The 16,692-nt window shown below is 44.6% G+C and overlaps 2 protein-coding genes across 8 annotated transcripts in view; one reads left to right on the plus strand and one right to left on the minus strand.

Annotated features, from left to right (window-relative positions):
• EVI2A (ecotropic viral integration site 2A) overlaps positions 1-16,692 on the minus strand; it is a 172,658-nt gene that overhangs the window by 52,994 nt on the left and 102,972 nt on the right. The gene's annotated exons all lie outside the window — the stretch shown is intronic.
• The window catches only part of NF1 (neurofibromin 1), a 159,691-nt gene continuing 152,094 nt past the window's right edge, over positions 9,096-16,692 (plus strand). For 5 of the 6 annotated variants that reach the window (XM_081890099.1, XM_081890101.1, XM_081890102.1 and 2 more), the window contains exon 1: positions 9,097-9,395. In XM_081890099.1, coding sequence (XP_081746225.1) covers positions 9,336-9,395 — 60 coding nt within the window. In that variant the 5' untranslated portion in view covers positions 9,097-9,335. Of the gene's footprint in view, positions 9,396-16,692 lie in introns of all 6 variants that reach the window. The other variant, XM_081890100.1, reaches the window with a different exon arrangement.

The raw sequence follows: 16,692 nt of genomic DNA on the forward strand, positions 1-16,692 counted from the left end.
TTTTGTGCCAGCTCTAGAAATATAATCCTCACTTACTTATGGCTATAAATAAGCAATGTTTTGCAAAATAGACCAGATGGAATTAGGGATGGGTCTCTCAATGTTCTCTTGGTTTCTCATTTTTCCCCAGACTTACAAGCTAGGCACCTTTCCTGGGCGCCAAGATGAGCTCAGTGTTTGTTGAGTGCAGTGACCTGAGGTAAAATCCAACCAAGTCCTACTCAGAGTAGACCCATTTTAAATTAAAGGACCAAACTTAGCCTCATTTATTGATTTCAGTGGGTTTACTCAGAGTTGGGCTAGCATGGGTACAACCTATTGAGAGGCGTTTGGTGACGTTGCTGAGGCCTGGGAAACAGCAAGGCCTGCTCTACTACAAGGTTTTGCAACAGCTACACAATTTGGCAAGACTGTAAAAATGAGGGAGAGCTACAGGCTGCTCCAGCCGCTCCTGTTATGAACAGAATGGAAAGTCATTTAATCAATTTCCCCCCTTTGCCCCAAATCTATCATCTCAACAAGTAATTTATTAACACCAATAAACGATGGCATGTTGCAAAACTCTCCCTTTCTTCCAATTAACCCTGTGGGTTTTGTTGCTGTTGCTCTTGTTCTTACGGTATATTTCACATCAGGGAAGGAGAGGAGTTGATCTCTGACATGGACTGAAAAACAAAAATACAAAAACACCGAACCTCAAAAATATTGTGAGCCATGTTATTCCAACTGCTTTGTGCAAACAAGAAAGCAAATATTGAGCTTCCCCTTTTTCTGATTTACTGCTGTTAGTTCCCCCACTCTTCCTGTGTTGACTGATAAAACGGTGCATCGGAGCTGTAAGCAGATCTTATCAGCACAGCCTTATGATTGCTTTCAACTGGTCAAATGATCGTTGCTGATTAACCACCTGCTTGTTAACCAAGTAATTAATCAATGAAATGAAATGGCACATTATCAAAACCTCAATTATAGGAAGGTTCGCAGAATCATAGTTAGAAGGGACCCCAAGGGTCATCGAGTACAAATGAGGTTAATGCAGGAATCTCAACCAAAGCATCCATGACAGATGGCCACCCAACCTCAGCTTAAAAACCTCCAAGGAAGGAGAGTCCACGACTGTCAAAGCTGTTCCTGATATTTAGTTGGAATTTCCTTGTAATTTGAGGCCATTGGTTCGAGTCCTACCCTCCACAGCAGGAGAAAACTGGCTTGCTCCATCTTCCATGTGGCAGCCCTTAAGTTACTTGAATTTTCTAGTATAGACCATTCCTGGTATTTTCTTTTTATTCTATTTTATGGTACTATCCACGGTGACCCAAAACTGAACTAGATAGACCAACGACCTCCTGAGCTCATAGCTTTATTGAACAACAGCCCTGACAGCATGAACTTCTGAGTAATAGCCTTCAAATTAAGAGTCACCAGATGCGTAAGAAAACAGGGCTCCCTTCCGCACCAACCATTAACACTGGTGTAAAAGACGGGATTTCAGCAAGTCTAGCTTGTTATGCAAGGTAACACCTACTGAAATTACCTCATCTGCACGAGGTGCAGGGAACCTTTGGTCCTCCAGATGTTGATGAACGGCTGTTCCCACTATCACTGCAATTGGCCATACCTAAGGAACATATGTCAAACCTAGTGGATCAAGCCAGTGGCCCATCTGGTCCAGCATCCTGTTCTTGCAGCAGCCAGCCAGATGCATCAATGGGAAACCTGCAAGCCAAGGTGGTCGGGAGTTGTTGCTCAGCAACAGCCAGAGAGTTAAAGCTTTCCTACGCCTGGCTTGCTTTATTGCACATTTTAATCGCAGGTGTTTATTTTAATGTGTTGATGGGATTGTTTTACTGTATTATTTTTTTAAATCTAGGAGCATTTATGTTTCTGTAGTTGGTTGTATACAGTGGTACCTTGGTAGCTGAACAGCTTGGCTCCCAAACAAATTGGCTCCCGAATGCCGAAAACCTGGAAGTGAGTGTTCTGGTTTGTAAACATTTTTCGAAAGCCAAACATCTGATGTGGCTTCCGATCGAGTGCAGGAAGCTCCTGCACTAATCAGAAGCCTTGTCTTCGTTTCTGAATCATTTTGGGAGTCAAACGGACTCCCGGAATGGATTAAATTCAAGAACCAAGGTACCACTGTATTTGTAAATGGCTTGGAAGCCAACTTTGGCATGCCATATGTCCATATGCCATGATGAGAGTCGCATAGAGATCCATAGTTAAAAGTATAAGTTGGCAAGTGTGTCCTCTTTTTTGCTCTTCAAAATACGCCAACCCTGGATAATGAGGGTGATGCGTACCATTATAGGACAGCTGTGGTGTGTTTTGCATCTGGTCGCCCTGCTTGAAACTGGGAAGGTGACATAGGACAGCCTAGGTGCAATGACGTCCAGGGTCTCTCCTTTTCTCTCTCTCGCTTTAATGTAATGTAAGGCATCTCACCCTTTTACCCTATAATACAATAACCATATTTGGCCTCTCTCTAGGAAAGCAGCTTTTAAAGTGGTTAATGATTAAAATGCCTCGTCAAAACAACCTCAGAAGCAGCTATATGAAACACTTGAGCTCCTGGGAAAAGGGTTTTGGCTGCCTATGTGGGAGCTTGTCACCTACCTACCTTAAAGGATTATAGCTTCCCAGCTGAGATAAAGTTGCCAGGTTGCAGCCAGGAGGTTGTGGAAGGGAAAGGGCCATAGCTCCAGGGGCGAGCAGATGATGATTTGCATGAAATCAGGTCCCAGGTTCAAACGCTGTGGTGGAGCGAACAGTCTGGTTGGCCCATGCAGGAGCCAGGCTATGGAACCACATAGCGCTCCATGGGGGATGTGACGTCATTGCCATTCGTTCATTGGTTCCTTCCATGTGCAATGGTGGCACCACCAGTCCCTGAATGGTGACCCTTGGGGCCGTTTCATAGGTATGTAGGAGCTGGAGAAGAGTCTCATGTGGCGAAAACAATGGGCATGTCATGTGGTAGAAGCGAGAAGGCTGTTGTTGGCACCCGTCCGTCTTAGGAGACTATGGAAGACCGTGCTGTCGGGGGTAAAGTTAAAACTGTCGCAGAGTTACAGTGGCTGCAGAGACCGATATGGGAGAGACATGTTTTGTTGCAGCTGGGTCAGATGGAGGAATCCACTTTCGCAGCTAGAAGATGCACCAAGGCGTTTCTTCTATCTATGCTCCCCCCAGCAGCCCTTTCTCCTCTGGTCGCTGCTGTGGGTAGGCGAACCGTCACTAGGCCCTTTAGACGCAGAGTAACATGTCGATTGGATGTGGTTAACTCGAATAAGCTGCTGGGCAGGCAAAGATTCCAATCCTCTGACTCAACTATGGGACATAACACAGATATTGTGTGCAGAGGCCAACCATTCCAAGGGTTTGAGAGAGGCCCTTCTTCTCCAGTTCCATCCCCACCCCTTGCGAAGGGAAGTCTGGCTGTTGAGATGCCATTTGGCCTGCTTCCTTCTGTCAGCACAACTGCTCTTGAGAGCCAAATGCATTTTCCACAGTTGTTTGCCTATGAACAACTCTGCCTTTATCCTTTATCTGCCTTGTTTTGTTCAGGCATCTCCTCCTGTTGGCTACCCTTTCCCTAAGAAAAAGACCCGGACACTTAACATTTGTCTTTCAGCTTCAGAGCATGGACACGATCTGAGTTTGAGGACGAATTGTTCCAAAGAGGACTTCAAAGGAGCTCTGCTTTGCAGTTTGATAGCGCTGTTCTGCTCTGGTTGCAAAACAAGATAATAATCTTTATTCGGCAGTTTATTTTTCTCTCTATTTTTCTTCAACATTTTAATAATAATAAAGCAATAAGAGATTTTATATCTACAATACACACAGAACCAAACATGACAAGTTATTTACTGTATTTTTCTGTGTATAAGACAATATTTCCCCCCAATTTTTTTAAGTTTAAAATTCGGTGTCGTCTTATACAACAGAATGGTTTCTATCATTCCGGGATGTCCTGCCCAAATCAGGACAGTTGATGGCTATGTGGTTACTTGCCAGTTCCTGAGGATCCAGCTGCTTGCCATGTTAAGAGCTGTGCCCCCCTGCCCCCGGTCTTTGAAAGGAAGATGCAGGGGGTGTGCTACTTGTTGGATTAATATCTTAGCTAGCGCTCAGCGATGCACCTAGGCCTTTTCTGCCTGCAATACCTTGTAACCAGTGCTTTGTCTATGTACTGATCCAATTTATGCAATAAATATTTGGGCAGAAACAGAACCAAGAGGTTGAGTTGTTTCCCCAGCAGTAAGAGCCAAGGCAATATGGTTTACATAAAATTTACGACGTTTGCTTTCAGGGAAAGGCCATGTTATATAATCGCAGAGCTATTAATTTCATTACCTGCATCTTGGCACAAAGATCAAGGCTTCCAATTTAAGTAGCAACCCTGTAATTACAGTATGTGCTCCATTGCCCTGCCTGGATTTGAGGTTAAGGAGACTCTCAAGGGTTGCAGCAGAAGATGTGCAAGGGAAAGTCGTGTCTGGCACTCCCCAGATCTGAGTTGGCACACCCTCTACTATTTGTTTTGCCTCATTCATCTTAAAGTGTCACCATTGTCTTGGTACTTTGCAGAATTACATCAGAGTACGTTCTTTTGCCTTGCACGGAGTTAAGACACAGTGCCGTATAGCAGTACTGCAGTCACGTCCACAACATGTGCTTAAAGCACAAGGCTTCCCTCAAATAATAATAATGGGAACTCTAGTTTGTTAAGGGTGCTGGGAATTGTAGCGCTGTGAGAGGTATACTATGGTTCCCATGATTTTGTGGGGGGAACCATGTGCATTAAATGTACTTTAAATGTATGGCGTAGATGTGACCTGTCCTGGTAAACTAGTGCATCCAAATCTATTAAAAGGCAAATTATTTATAATGAAAGGGTATCAAGCATTCCACTTAGGATTCTTAAGTGCGTTCCTTTGTACTTAGAAGCAAGTCCCCTTGCGTTCATTCAGGTTTACTTCCCTGTACATTTGCATAGGGTTGCAACCTTAATAATGGCAACCTTAATAAAGGGTGTCAAAAGCCTTCTTAAAAATATATATTTACTGTAGCCTACTGACTGGTTGGCAGCAAGAAGACGGGTGAAACAGAGGGAAGAGGGAGGGCATCTCCCTGAAACAAGTTGTCTAGACTCAGGAAAATCAGTAAGTCTGAAAGTCTTTAAAGTGCTGTTACACTACTTCAATAGTGATGCAAAATCCTGGGAACTGTAGTTTGTTAAGGGTGTTGGGAACTGTAGCTCTGTGAGGTCAGCACCTTAAACCACAGTTCCCAGGATTCTTCATGACCACTGATGTGGCACAATAGCACTTTAAGGCTATATCTAAAGCACATCCCCACTTCCAAAGAGTCCTGGGAATTATAGTTTGTAAAGGGTGCTGGGCATTGCAGCTTAGTGAGAGGTCAACTACAGCAAGGGAGAGAAAAACTTAAAGTCTAATAATTTGAGGAATTAGGTCTCTTAAAGCATGTGATGCCATAAAGCAAACTTTGTACACCCTTTCCACGGGGGCTGTCACATGGTAACCTAGATTTGCGAATTTCAGGAAAAGCAGCCCATTTTCCTTTCTGCCACTCCCTGTGCTTAATGCATTGCAAAGGAGGATCCCGTGACAGTTGTCATCCCTGCTCTCTCCTCTCAGTACAAAGCAGACCTGCCTGGAGGCAGAAGCAGATCCTGGCAGAGAATCAACCACTCCTTCCACTGGAATGCCGCTGGATCCTAAAGTACATTCTGCACAAGCCTTTGCAGACAGGTGTGGTTGGAAGAAGACTCTCAGGTCTGCTCAGTGTTCCAACAGCACCTTCTGCAGTACATATAAACTGGAAAAATGAGGCTCAAACAAGGCCAAAGCGGATTTGTCAGGGCAGCTGTTAGGAACATCTGGTGTTGTTTTAGACTTGAACTCAGGTTTTGACCAATCTCTTGCCAACGCTCTGTGTTCCCATGTAAAGAAAGTGAAGAAACTAATGCAATGGATCTATGAGGATTAGCCAACTGTGTTGCGACTAGCAAGAGCAGGTTTCAAGTTCTCCTTCAATCTTAAAGCTCACTGGGTGACCTTGGGCCTGCCACCATCACTCAGTCTAACATACCTCACAGGGCTGTTGCAAGGACAGAACTGGGACAGCAGGAGAAGCCTGTATAGAACATAACCCAAAGGTGGGGAATTTCAGGCCTATGTCGCAGGGTAGGAGAGCTGAAAATAATGCTAATATATTTTACATCTGGAAACCAATGTGCCCCTTTGGTTTCAGATAGTACATGAGTTAGATGAGTCTGAAAAGCCTGGGACACAAATTTTCACAGCCTTCTAGCAGTTATGGTGGCTCATTTACCAGAAGTACAGTGGTACCTCGGGTTACATACGCTTCAGGTTACATACGCTTCAGGTTACAGATTCCATTAACTCAGAAATATTACCTCAGGTTAAGAACTTTGCTTCAGGATGAGAACAGAAATTGTGCTCCGGCAGCGCGGCGGCAGCAGGAGGCCCCATTAGCTAAAGTGATGCTTCAGGTTAAGAACAGTTTCATGTTAAGAACAGACTTCCAGAACGAATTAAGTACTTAACCTGAGGTACCACTGTAATGTATTTAGCGTTAACTCTGCAAATGTATACTCAATTCTGACCAAACTAAGCCTTCTAGAGCAAAACATACATCAGGGGCGCATGCATGTGCAGCAATTATTATTATTATTTTTAAAGCAGAGGAATATGTGAGATTTATATGTTGGCAGGCCTGGATAGTCTGCTAGTCTCACAGGCTTTGACTCACGCTTTACAAACAGGACTTTTGGCCTGATGCCCTGCAGCTTGACATAGTTTTCGCCTGTTTCATTTCCTTCCTGTAGCGTAAAAACAGAAAGTTCACCCAGTTGTTTGGTCTTTGCTATGTTCAGGTTACAGATCAGAATAATGGAGTTCCCTCATTACCCTGATGCCATGACATCATATAAGGAGGTGGCTATATCCTGAGTTCATGATACAATGACAAGGTCACAAGACTCACCGAGCATCAGACCTTTTTGTTTTTTCAGTGAAACGGGCCTGAGGCAACAAGCGTTCATCTCTCTCTGTCATTCGTTTTAGCTAGGCCCATGTGACTACTTCTGATCTGCAGGGTTTTACACAACAGACGCCTCTCTCTAATCCTGGTATTTCTCCTCTTTATTGGGGTGTGTGGGATAACAGATTGTGCAGTGAGTCTTTGTTAACATCAGTGCTGGAATAAGCAGTAAAAACACCTGCATTAGGGTCAGCCAAGATAAGTTGTGAGCTAGAACTCCTCATCGGGCTCAACGCTGAACAAAAAATGTGGCCAGACAGCAGTGTCTCCAGCAATGTGATCCTGCAAAGGGAACTGGATCCAGAGTTGGGACACACCTTAATGAAGTGCAATGGTATCGCAGAGCATCCTAGCACTATTGTCATGATGAAGACAGAAGGAACAAAGGCTAGGCCTGCAACGAAAGCTTCATTGAACAGAGAGCTGTGTCCAGAAAGGCAAGGAGCTGCTTCCGTGCCATGAACCTGCTCTCCTCAATATCTGTTCCATTTTACTTTTTTTTTAAAGCTATAATTATTAATATTCACAAAACAGGAAAAAGGACAAAGAAGAAGGAAAGGAATATGGAAAGGAGAGGGTTGCTGCTGTTGGTTTTTTGTATCTTTTATTTTGCTGCAATTTATGTGGAAATTGTTCTGCTTGGTTTTGTATTTTTTAATGGTTAATTTACCGTTTCAGTCTTCTTTTGTTGTCTTGCAGTTATGTATTTTTGCATGTTGTAGGCCGCTCTGCAAATTGTAGCTCGGTGGGGGGTATTTTCCAGCTTAAAGTCTCAATGACAGTGAAGAAATATGGGAACAGGTAATTGTTGAATAAATAAAAGCAAAGTACGCTCTGGTTTTCTCTTGTCTCTGCTCCACCCCTTAAAGCACCAAATGTTTTCGCGTCAAGCGAGTGACCTCTAGTGGACAAACTGGCAAAAAATAAAATTTGCAAAACTGGTAGCATAAGTATCAGGGTCATGCAGGAATATAAGAACCGTAAACAGACTCAACATTGGTGGGAAGAGCCCCATTTGTCCTAATAAACTAGCTCAGGAAACTAGGAAGTCTATCACCATCATCATCATCATCATTGTATGTCTCCATCTGACTCGTCAAAAGTAATAGCTAGAGAGCTAAATGGCATGTTGAGATTCCTGCATTGCAGGAAGTTGGACTAGATGACCCTTGGAGTCCCTTCCAACTCTACAATTCTATGTTGTTAGAGGAATCAAGAGTTAGAATGCAGTCTGTAATTTTATCGGGAGAAGTTGTTTGTTGTTTTAACAGGTGCTTACCCCAAATGTATCCTCTGTACCATGGAAAACAAAACATAAATTTTAAAAAAGAGTTATAGGAATGCTGCATTTAATGCCTTCCTGTCCGGGCTGTTTTGTCCATTAATTAAACAAACGTTTAAATTTCGAGATCTGGTTTCGGTTTATTCCAAAAAAAAATTAAAAAATAACTCATACTATATCTTCATCATTTACGTACACAAAAAAAATACCGAGCAGTTAAGCTGAAATCATTAAGGATTACATAAATAAAAACAGCCACGTTAAAGTCAGCGTTGATTTTTAAAATCCGCAGTATATAATTCCAGCTACCTTCTTCCAATCCACCCTGTCCACTTCGCCGCGCCTGCGCAGTAGTGCTTCCCTTCGCCCGCGGGTCGGCTTTCCCACTCAGTTTTCTCCTCCAACCCTGCCGCACATTTCCGCGCCGCGCCTGCGCCCTAACCCCTTCGCCTTTCCCGCGCCCCTCCCCGCCGCCCGCGCGCATGCGCCCTTATCCCCCCCCGCCGCCGCCGCGCCTGCGCCGCGCTGCCTCTGCTATCTCCCACCCTCTCCCCATGCGTGCGCCGCTGCCCTTTGGCTTCCGAGCTCTTTCCCCCCTCAACCCACCCACCGCGAGCGCGCGCATGCGTCGCGGCCCGAGCTCCCTCCGCCCGTCGCGCATGCGCCTTGCCTTGGTTCCCTCCTCTCTCGCTCGCTCTCCCCCCTCCCCACCCCCGCCCCACTTGTCGCTCCCCCCGCTTCCCTCTCTCTCTCCCGGCGTCCGGGGCTGGCGTTGGGGGCGGACTCTGGTCCCCGCTTCCGGTGTGGTGTCATGGTGGCTCGTAGGCTGTGATGGCTGAGGAGGAGGAGGGGAGCTGAGAGCGCGGCGGCGGCGGCGGCCGGATCGAGCCGAGGGGGAAGAAGGGGCGGGGGCGTCGAGACCCTCCTCCTCCTCCTCCCCCGCCTGGCTGGGCGGCGGGACATGGCGGCCCACAAGCCGGTGGAGTGGGTGCAGGCCGTGGTCAGCCGCTTCGACGAGCAGGTAACGGCCCTGTGGGCTGCAGGATATGTGGGGGGGGGGGGAGAGGCGGCATAGGGTGGGGGGCCCTTTGGGGGAAGGGCTGGAAGGCCCTTTCGGGGGGGGGGGCTTTCCAAGCAGGGACGAATGCATACCTATTTATATATATGTGTGTGTGTGTGTGTCTTTTCTGAGGGGGCCCGTTTCCCTCACGACTTCAGAGCCGAAGTGTCGTCGAGTTGTACAGTTGGAAGGGCCCCCCCAAGGTCCTCTAGTCCAACCCCCTGCTATGCAGGAATCTCGACTGAAGCATCCCTTGACAGATGCTTAGAAACCTCTAAGGAAGGAGAGCCCACAACCTCTTAGGGAGGATGCCTTTGCGAGGTAACTCCCTCTGCTCCTTTCAAAAGATGCCGTGATTTTTTTTGGGGGGGGGAGGGTGGCTGGGTGGGAAGGCAAAGCTTCCTGGGGAAAAGGTTGAGGAATTGGGGTGCCATGCAAGGGAAAAGCGTGTGTGCGTTTTCCTCACTCTCTCTGGTCTTCTTCAGGGAGAGGAGATGGGGACCCTTTAGGGATGTGCTAGTCCCTTTTAGTCAGTGTGTGTCTGTTTATGGATGCAGAGCATCCTTGCAGATCTCCCAGGCAATACACACCCAAACTGATTAAAGAGTGTGTGGGGGGGAAGAGTCCCATCTCTCTCTCTATACAAGAACATAAAGAGTGTGGAACATGCACATTTGTGGTGGGCATGGATCCATCTTTCCACTCCCCCCCCCCATCAAGTTTGCACTGGAATTGTATATATGGTTGTTGCTTACAGTGGTCTTGGGGTCTTTGAGGGATGAGAGTTGGTGTTGGCCATTTAGGAACCCTACCCACACCCTGCTCTGAGTTGTGAGGAGGATGTGCTAAAGCTCATTTCTAGTGGGGTGAGCCCACTTTCCCCTCTGCCTCGCCAAAGATGCACTGGAGTTGTGTGTTGTTGTTCTTTTGAGTTACAGCTGTAGTAGGGCATCCTGGAGGTGAGTTGAAGAGCAGTAGCTGATCTAGCTGGGTGTCACTTTATCAGTGGTACCAACGGGCTGTGTGACTTTTGAGGGGAGATGAGAAAAAGCTGTTGTTCTGCCTTTGCATTTTATCTCTAGGTTTGCAATAAAATAAACTTATGGCACCTCAAATACTTAAAACATTTGTTGTGGCAGAAGCTTTCGTGGGCTAGAGGTGGCTGTGTATGTGACAAAAGTGGGCTGTGGTCCTTGAAAGCTTCTGTCACAATAAACCTGCCAGTTTGTAAGGTACCAGAGTACTTTTCGTCAGTCTTGTGGGATGGAGTTTACTGGCCCTTTCTAAGGATGCGCTGGATTCCTTTTCTTTGGAAATGGCACGGGATAGAGTTGGAAGGGATGCTAAGGATCATCTAGTCCTTCCCCCTGTCGTGCAGGAAGATGCAGCTGTCCCTTAAGGACATCAAATCTGCAACATTATAGCACCTCGCTCTAATCAATTGAGCTGGATGCTGGCAACTGTACCAATTGACTTCTACTCTGTGAGGGCTGGATGTGTGTGTTTAAGTCAAGAGAGAACTGGAAAACGGGTCTTCCTTGAATGGAATAAAGAAGTAGCTGGATGTGGTCCAGCATTTTCCTCTTAAAGGAAGAAAGATGTGGTTTATCCAGATATTTTTCCAAAAAAATGGTGATTTGCATAGGATAATTTGCAGTAGGAAACTTTCAGTGTCAAAGGGTTAGCCAGTTGAACATTTTTATTTTACCTGTATTTAGTAAAGAAAGCTAAATGCATTGATAATGCTAAGTTTGCCTAGTATTGCATTTGCAGTTGGCATCAATTTGTTGTTCCTAATGAACTTACAAAATGGAACATTTTCCACTGAAAAAATATAGCGCTGGAAAACTGTGCACCCCACATAGCTGCAGATGTGGGGAACCTGTTGTGATATTGCAGTGTGGGATAGCTTGTTAGTGGATAGTTGAGGAACTGCCCCTTCTAGGGTTTTTTCAAGAGAAAAAATGTAGAAGAAATTGGGCTCAATCTTTGGGTTTTGGGAAGGTATGATTCTGGGATTTGTAAAAGTTGGGGTCTTTGAGGGAAAAAGGAGGGGAAGCAGCTTGGCTCATTGGAACTCTTCACTTGCTGGATGTGGGAACTGGGCCCTGTGGAAGGAAGGATGCAGTAATAGATGTAGTCAGACTTCATTCTTGTTCCATGTGAAAGAGGATGCTTATGTATGGAAAATGGGGCACAGATGGTTTGCAGCAGGATTGAAAGACCAGGTGGACATACTGTTGATCATTGAAGGGGTCTTCTGGGCCCAGTGAAGGCCCAGTTATGCAGCATGGGAATAGGGGGTACTACTGTGAGTGGGTGTACCACTCACATCAGTTGAAGTTTTGGAACAAATTGGGACTTGCTGCTTGTGAGTTGAACTTGGGAGAAGGGAAATAAGGGGATACACTAACTTGAGATAATTATGGAACGGCCCTTCTGAGTGGCCTACTAGATCCATTTTAAAGCAACCCATTGAAAGAGAGCTTTGTTTTGTGACATTCTGGGCAGAAGAGTCCTGCTGGATCAGGCCAAAGACCCATCTAGTCGACTATCCTGTTGGCCAAACAGGTGCCCCTTAGAAGTCCCTAAGCAATCACGAGCACAGTAGGTCTCCCCCTACTCAAAATTCTCAGCAACTGGTATTCAGAGGCATACTGCTTCTAATCCTAGGCAGCACATTGTAACTAATAGCCATTGATAGTCTTATCTTCCATGAATCTGTCCAATCTTTTGAAGCAGTTTTAGTTGGAGACCATCACTTCATCTTGCGGCATTGAATTCCATAGGTTAACTGTCCACTGCATGAAGACATCTTTCCCTTGATCTGTCTTGAATTTTCCAGTATTCAGCGTCTAGCATTTTGAGAGAGAAAGAAAACCTTTATGTCCACTTTCTCCCCACAGTACATAATTTTATGCACCTCTATCATGTTGTTACTTACTCCCTTTTTTCCTAAGACAAAGGCCCAAACGTTGTTGTCTTTCCTCATAGGAGAGCTGTTCTATCTCCCTGATAATTTAGTGAACCTTCTCCAGCTCTGCTGTGTTCTTTTTGAGCAGCGGAAAACAACCAGAGCTATACACACCACACCATAGATTTGTATTGTGGCATTACAATATTGGCAGTTTTATTTTAACTTCCTTTCCTAATGAATCTCTAACACAAAGTTGACATTTTTCACAGTTTCTGCACACAATATCAGCATTTTCCTTGAGCTGCCCCCTACAGCCCTAAGGATACAACAATCAGTCAGTGCCAGTTCTGGCCCCATAATTTTGCCCCATCATGCATCACTTTTCACTTGCTTCCATTCAGCTAGATGGGTATTAATATGGCAGACTTCATCCTTGTTCCATGTGAAAGGGGGCAGTAATGTATGGAAAATGGGGCATACTGCTTGTGTGAAACACCCTAAGATTTGTCATTTTCCTTGTAGAATTGAGCTGGCTAACACAATAGGAGTTATGGACTTAAAATGTTCAAACACTTTCCTGTAGCTGCTATGCTATCTTTAAAAAAAGAGATATTGAGGGAGTTATTTCCTACTTTGGAAGAATGACACTTTCTAATGATGAGCTAATTTCTCATGCTAGTAAATTCCCCCCAAAGTAGCATTAGCTAGCTACTCTTCAGCCAAAGCTCTCAAAGTTATCTACAAAAGATGTGATTTCCCTTGCAAAGAGAAGTTGCTGGAAATTACTGTCCTAGTAGGATCTTGCACTTCATCCTACATTGCTTTCTTGGAAGTAAATTCAGTTGCTTTTTAAATGGGACTTTCTGAGCTATTGCTGTGGGCTATAAAATTAGGCTTTTTTCCTTTTTCATTGGCATATGTCATGTTTCTAGCTAGACTGCCCCACCAGATTATTGTGAAATGCATTGTTTTTGTTTGGTGTGTATTTATATTATAAGGTGCCCTGTGATCCTTGGATGAAGGACAAAATAGAAATTATATTAAAAAACATAAAAGCAAGTTATAAATTGCACTGGAACCCTAACCAAAGGTGGGTTAAAAAAGAAATCTTCAGAGGAGGGAGCCCCTCATAAACATATCTCCAGGGAGAGGGAGTTGAAAAGGTGAGGGGTCACTGCTGTAAAGGCCCTGTTGTGTTCCTGACAAACGTGATCATATAGGAGAGAGAGGTACAGTACTGATAAACAGGCAGAAATTGGCAACAGTCTTTGATTGTGCCTTCATAGCTGCTTAGTGGTTGCTCATCTGGGAAGTAGTTTTGAGTTGCAGCTTTTTAAACACACACACATAAACAAACCATTGTCATATATACTCTGAAATGAAGTGTGCATTATGCAAGTTTAGATTATGTTTCCTGGGAGCTACCTATCTGCTTTCCAAAATAAAAAAAATCTGAATCTGGTGAAGAGGTAATGAAATTTTCAGATCCTGGCATTCCATCTCATATGTGGCTTACACACTGGCTCTTCTTGCGAGGTAAACTTTAGTTTATGCTCTCGTGTTTTCCCAGTTAGGTATGCAGATATCCAATATTCAGAATTGTCTAATCAGTGTAACTGGGACTAAGCGCTCACCAAATTTTAGCTTTAAGCTGGCCTGTGGCTTGAGTATTGGGGGGTGGGTTACGCTTCTTTGCTCCCTTCCATTTTAAAGAGATATACAGAAGCATTCTTTGGGAGTATTTTAGTAACCATTGTGTTGTGGGGCTAGATAAATTTCAGGTTCTTTGGAAGTCCTGTAACATTTTGGGTGTACACTCCCCCCTTTCTAGGAAGAGTTGTAGAAATGTCCCCCTTCATTTAAAAAAGTAAGTAGATAAGCATTTCTTGGTGACAAGTTTCCTCAAGAAAAGTCAGAATAAACATGGCATAAAGTTACGTAATGTATACAGGTGAACTAATTTTCATGGGTCTCAAACCTTGGGACTACTCTGACCGAGACTTAGCAATCTGGTGAGAAACATTTTTATTCTGATCTGTCTGTCTGGCTTCATGGAGAAAGTGGACTAGTAGACAGAAATTAGGCTGCAACTCCATATATTTCAGTCCCACATGTATGCTCATGTGTCAGGGAATAGCAGCTGTGGGAATTAAATTCTAGCAGAGGAGTACATTAAGAGTGGCTGAAACTTATCCAGTCCACTACTAAGTTTGCAGCTGGTGATAATAGTAGATGCTGATAAAGGAAGTGGTTCCTCACAGTGATTCAGCTGGAGGTCTCCAGTGTTCAGAGGTTTTAATAGACAGCAAACTAAAACAATTTCAGTACGTTTTTGCCGATTAACCATCCCCACTTTGTGTGAAATACTCCCCCCCCCCAAGTGCACTTTGTGTCTGTTGTGTGCTGCTTCCATCAAAAAGCTGTTGGCTTTGATCAAAAGTAAAACTTCCTCAAAGTGGGGTTTTCTGCAAGGTTTTGTTCAACAATTGAGACCAACTGACTGGTAAATGACGCATGAGGGAAATGATTGGTCTGTGACCTTTTGAAGAATTTATGGATGCAGCTTAAAACAAAGTGTCTAGTGTTCACGGAGCAGGATTAATATCTTGGATTTGTGGAGTCATTTCAAGTCTTATCTGTGCTGCTGCTGGGACTTCCAAACTCTTGAGTTTTAACTGATACAGTTCAGAGAGAAGCTAAACATTGGTGGAAACACATTTTGCCCAATACCTCTGCAGTAGGTTACAAAAGACAGGTAGTGAAATGCAACCCAAAGTTACTCTTTGATTCTAATTTCAATGATGAAGTACATCTGACAATAGCCAGTTCCTTTATGGGATATCTCAGGCCACAGCAGCTGCATTTGGACCATGGTATAGCATGACAGAAGTGATCCACAGCAAGCCTTGGGCTCATGCGCTCCTCCACCCCCGCATCTCCTCTGGCGCAACCATGAGGAGGAGTTCAGGGGCTTTTGCTTCCATTTTTGTTTATAATGTCATCTGATCCAACAAACTGTGGTTAATGCGAACTATGCTTGCTGGTTGGAAACAAGCCAGTTCCAAACTGGTGGCGAAGGCAAGCCCCATTTGCTAAGGAATAACGGGGAGTGCATTTTAAGGCTCCCAGCTGTTTCTTTCCAGCTCCATCTTGGACTCAGACCTGTTTGCATTGGCTGTGGTCTTTGGAACCTAGCAAGGTGGGTCACATCAGCACTGCCACCATTTTCGTTTTCTTTGGTCTCCTCCCCCCTCCCCCAGTCATAAGTAGGCAGGAAACGGGGAGAAAATGAATTGCTTTATTCAACGAGTTTATAGCATAAATTACTAAAACGAGTTCCTGTGGTGAACTCAGAGCAGCTTAGCTATGGTTCCCAGGTGGTCTCCCATCCAGGCAACTGTCAGGATCAAATCTGATTAGCTTCCCCAGAAGAACTGTTTCATGTTCTTTCAAATTGTTCTCAGGGTGGAAGGGAAGAGAAAGATAGGCATGGATGGTGAAAGGAAGGAAGGAAGAGCGCAGTTCGTTTTTTTCAGGGTGGGTGGGGTTCAGGGTGCACCTAGGGTCTGAGAAAGCTGAACATATGTGTTATCCTGTTGTGGACAATCTCACATGGCTGGGGCTTGTCCCATTCACAGAAGCTCATGGTGCTTTTGCTATGGCAGGTTAAAATTAAGGTGCCTGGTGGTAAAAATAGAAGGCCATGCTTTAATTGTACATGCTGTATAAATATGTCAGAAGTTCTTTCCAATAACTAGAAGTAATTGAACAGTAAAGCACACTTAGGTTGCATGCATACACACTATACTTTTAAAGCATGTTTTCCCCCTCAAAGAGTTCTGGGCATTGTAGTTTGCCCTCACAAAGTTACGATTCCCAGCAACTCTTAACAAACTACAGTGCCCATAATTCTTTGAGGGGGAAACTGCTTCAAATGTGCTTTAAAGGTATAGAGTGTACACAGCCTTAGACTGCAATCTTATACTGTCAGTGTGGGGAACCTTTGGCCATCAAGATGTTGCTGAACTACAACTCTCATCATGCCTGGGCATGGACCATGCTTGCTGAGGCTGATAGGAGATGGAGCTCAGCAACATCTGGAGGGCCAAAACTCTTCCACACCTGTTATACACACTTAATTTGGCGTATGTCACATTGAACTCAGGGTGGCTTACTAGAAATGCATAGGATTGCACTGTCCATGTGCTTTAAATGCTACAGTCAATTTTTTTTTACTGAAGAACTGTTTCATTGAATACTTGTAAATATTTTAAGACGGGAAAATTCAGTGGCTTTGTTCAGATGCAACATTAAATTGTGATTTAGCAGTATGTGGATGAG

This window comes from Podarcis melisellensis (assembly GCF_964234715.1).
Source record: "Podarcis melisellensis genome assembly, chromosome: 15".
In the NCBI taxonomy this organism is placed as follows: Eukaryota; Metazoa; Chordata; class Lepidosauria; order Squamata; family Lacertidae; genus Podarcis; species Podarcis melisellensis.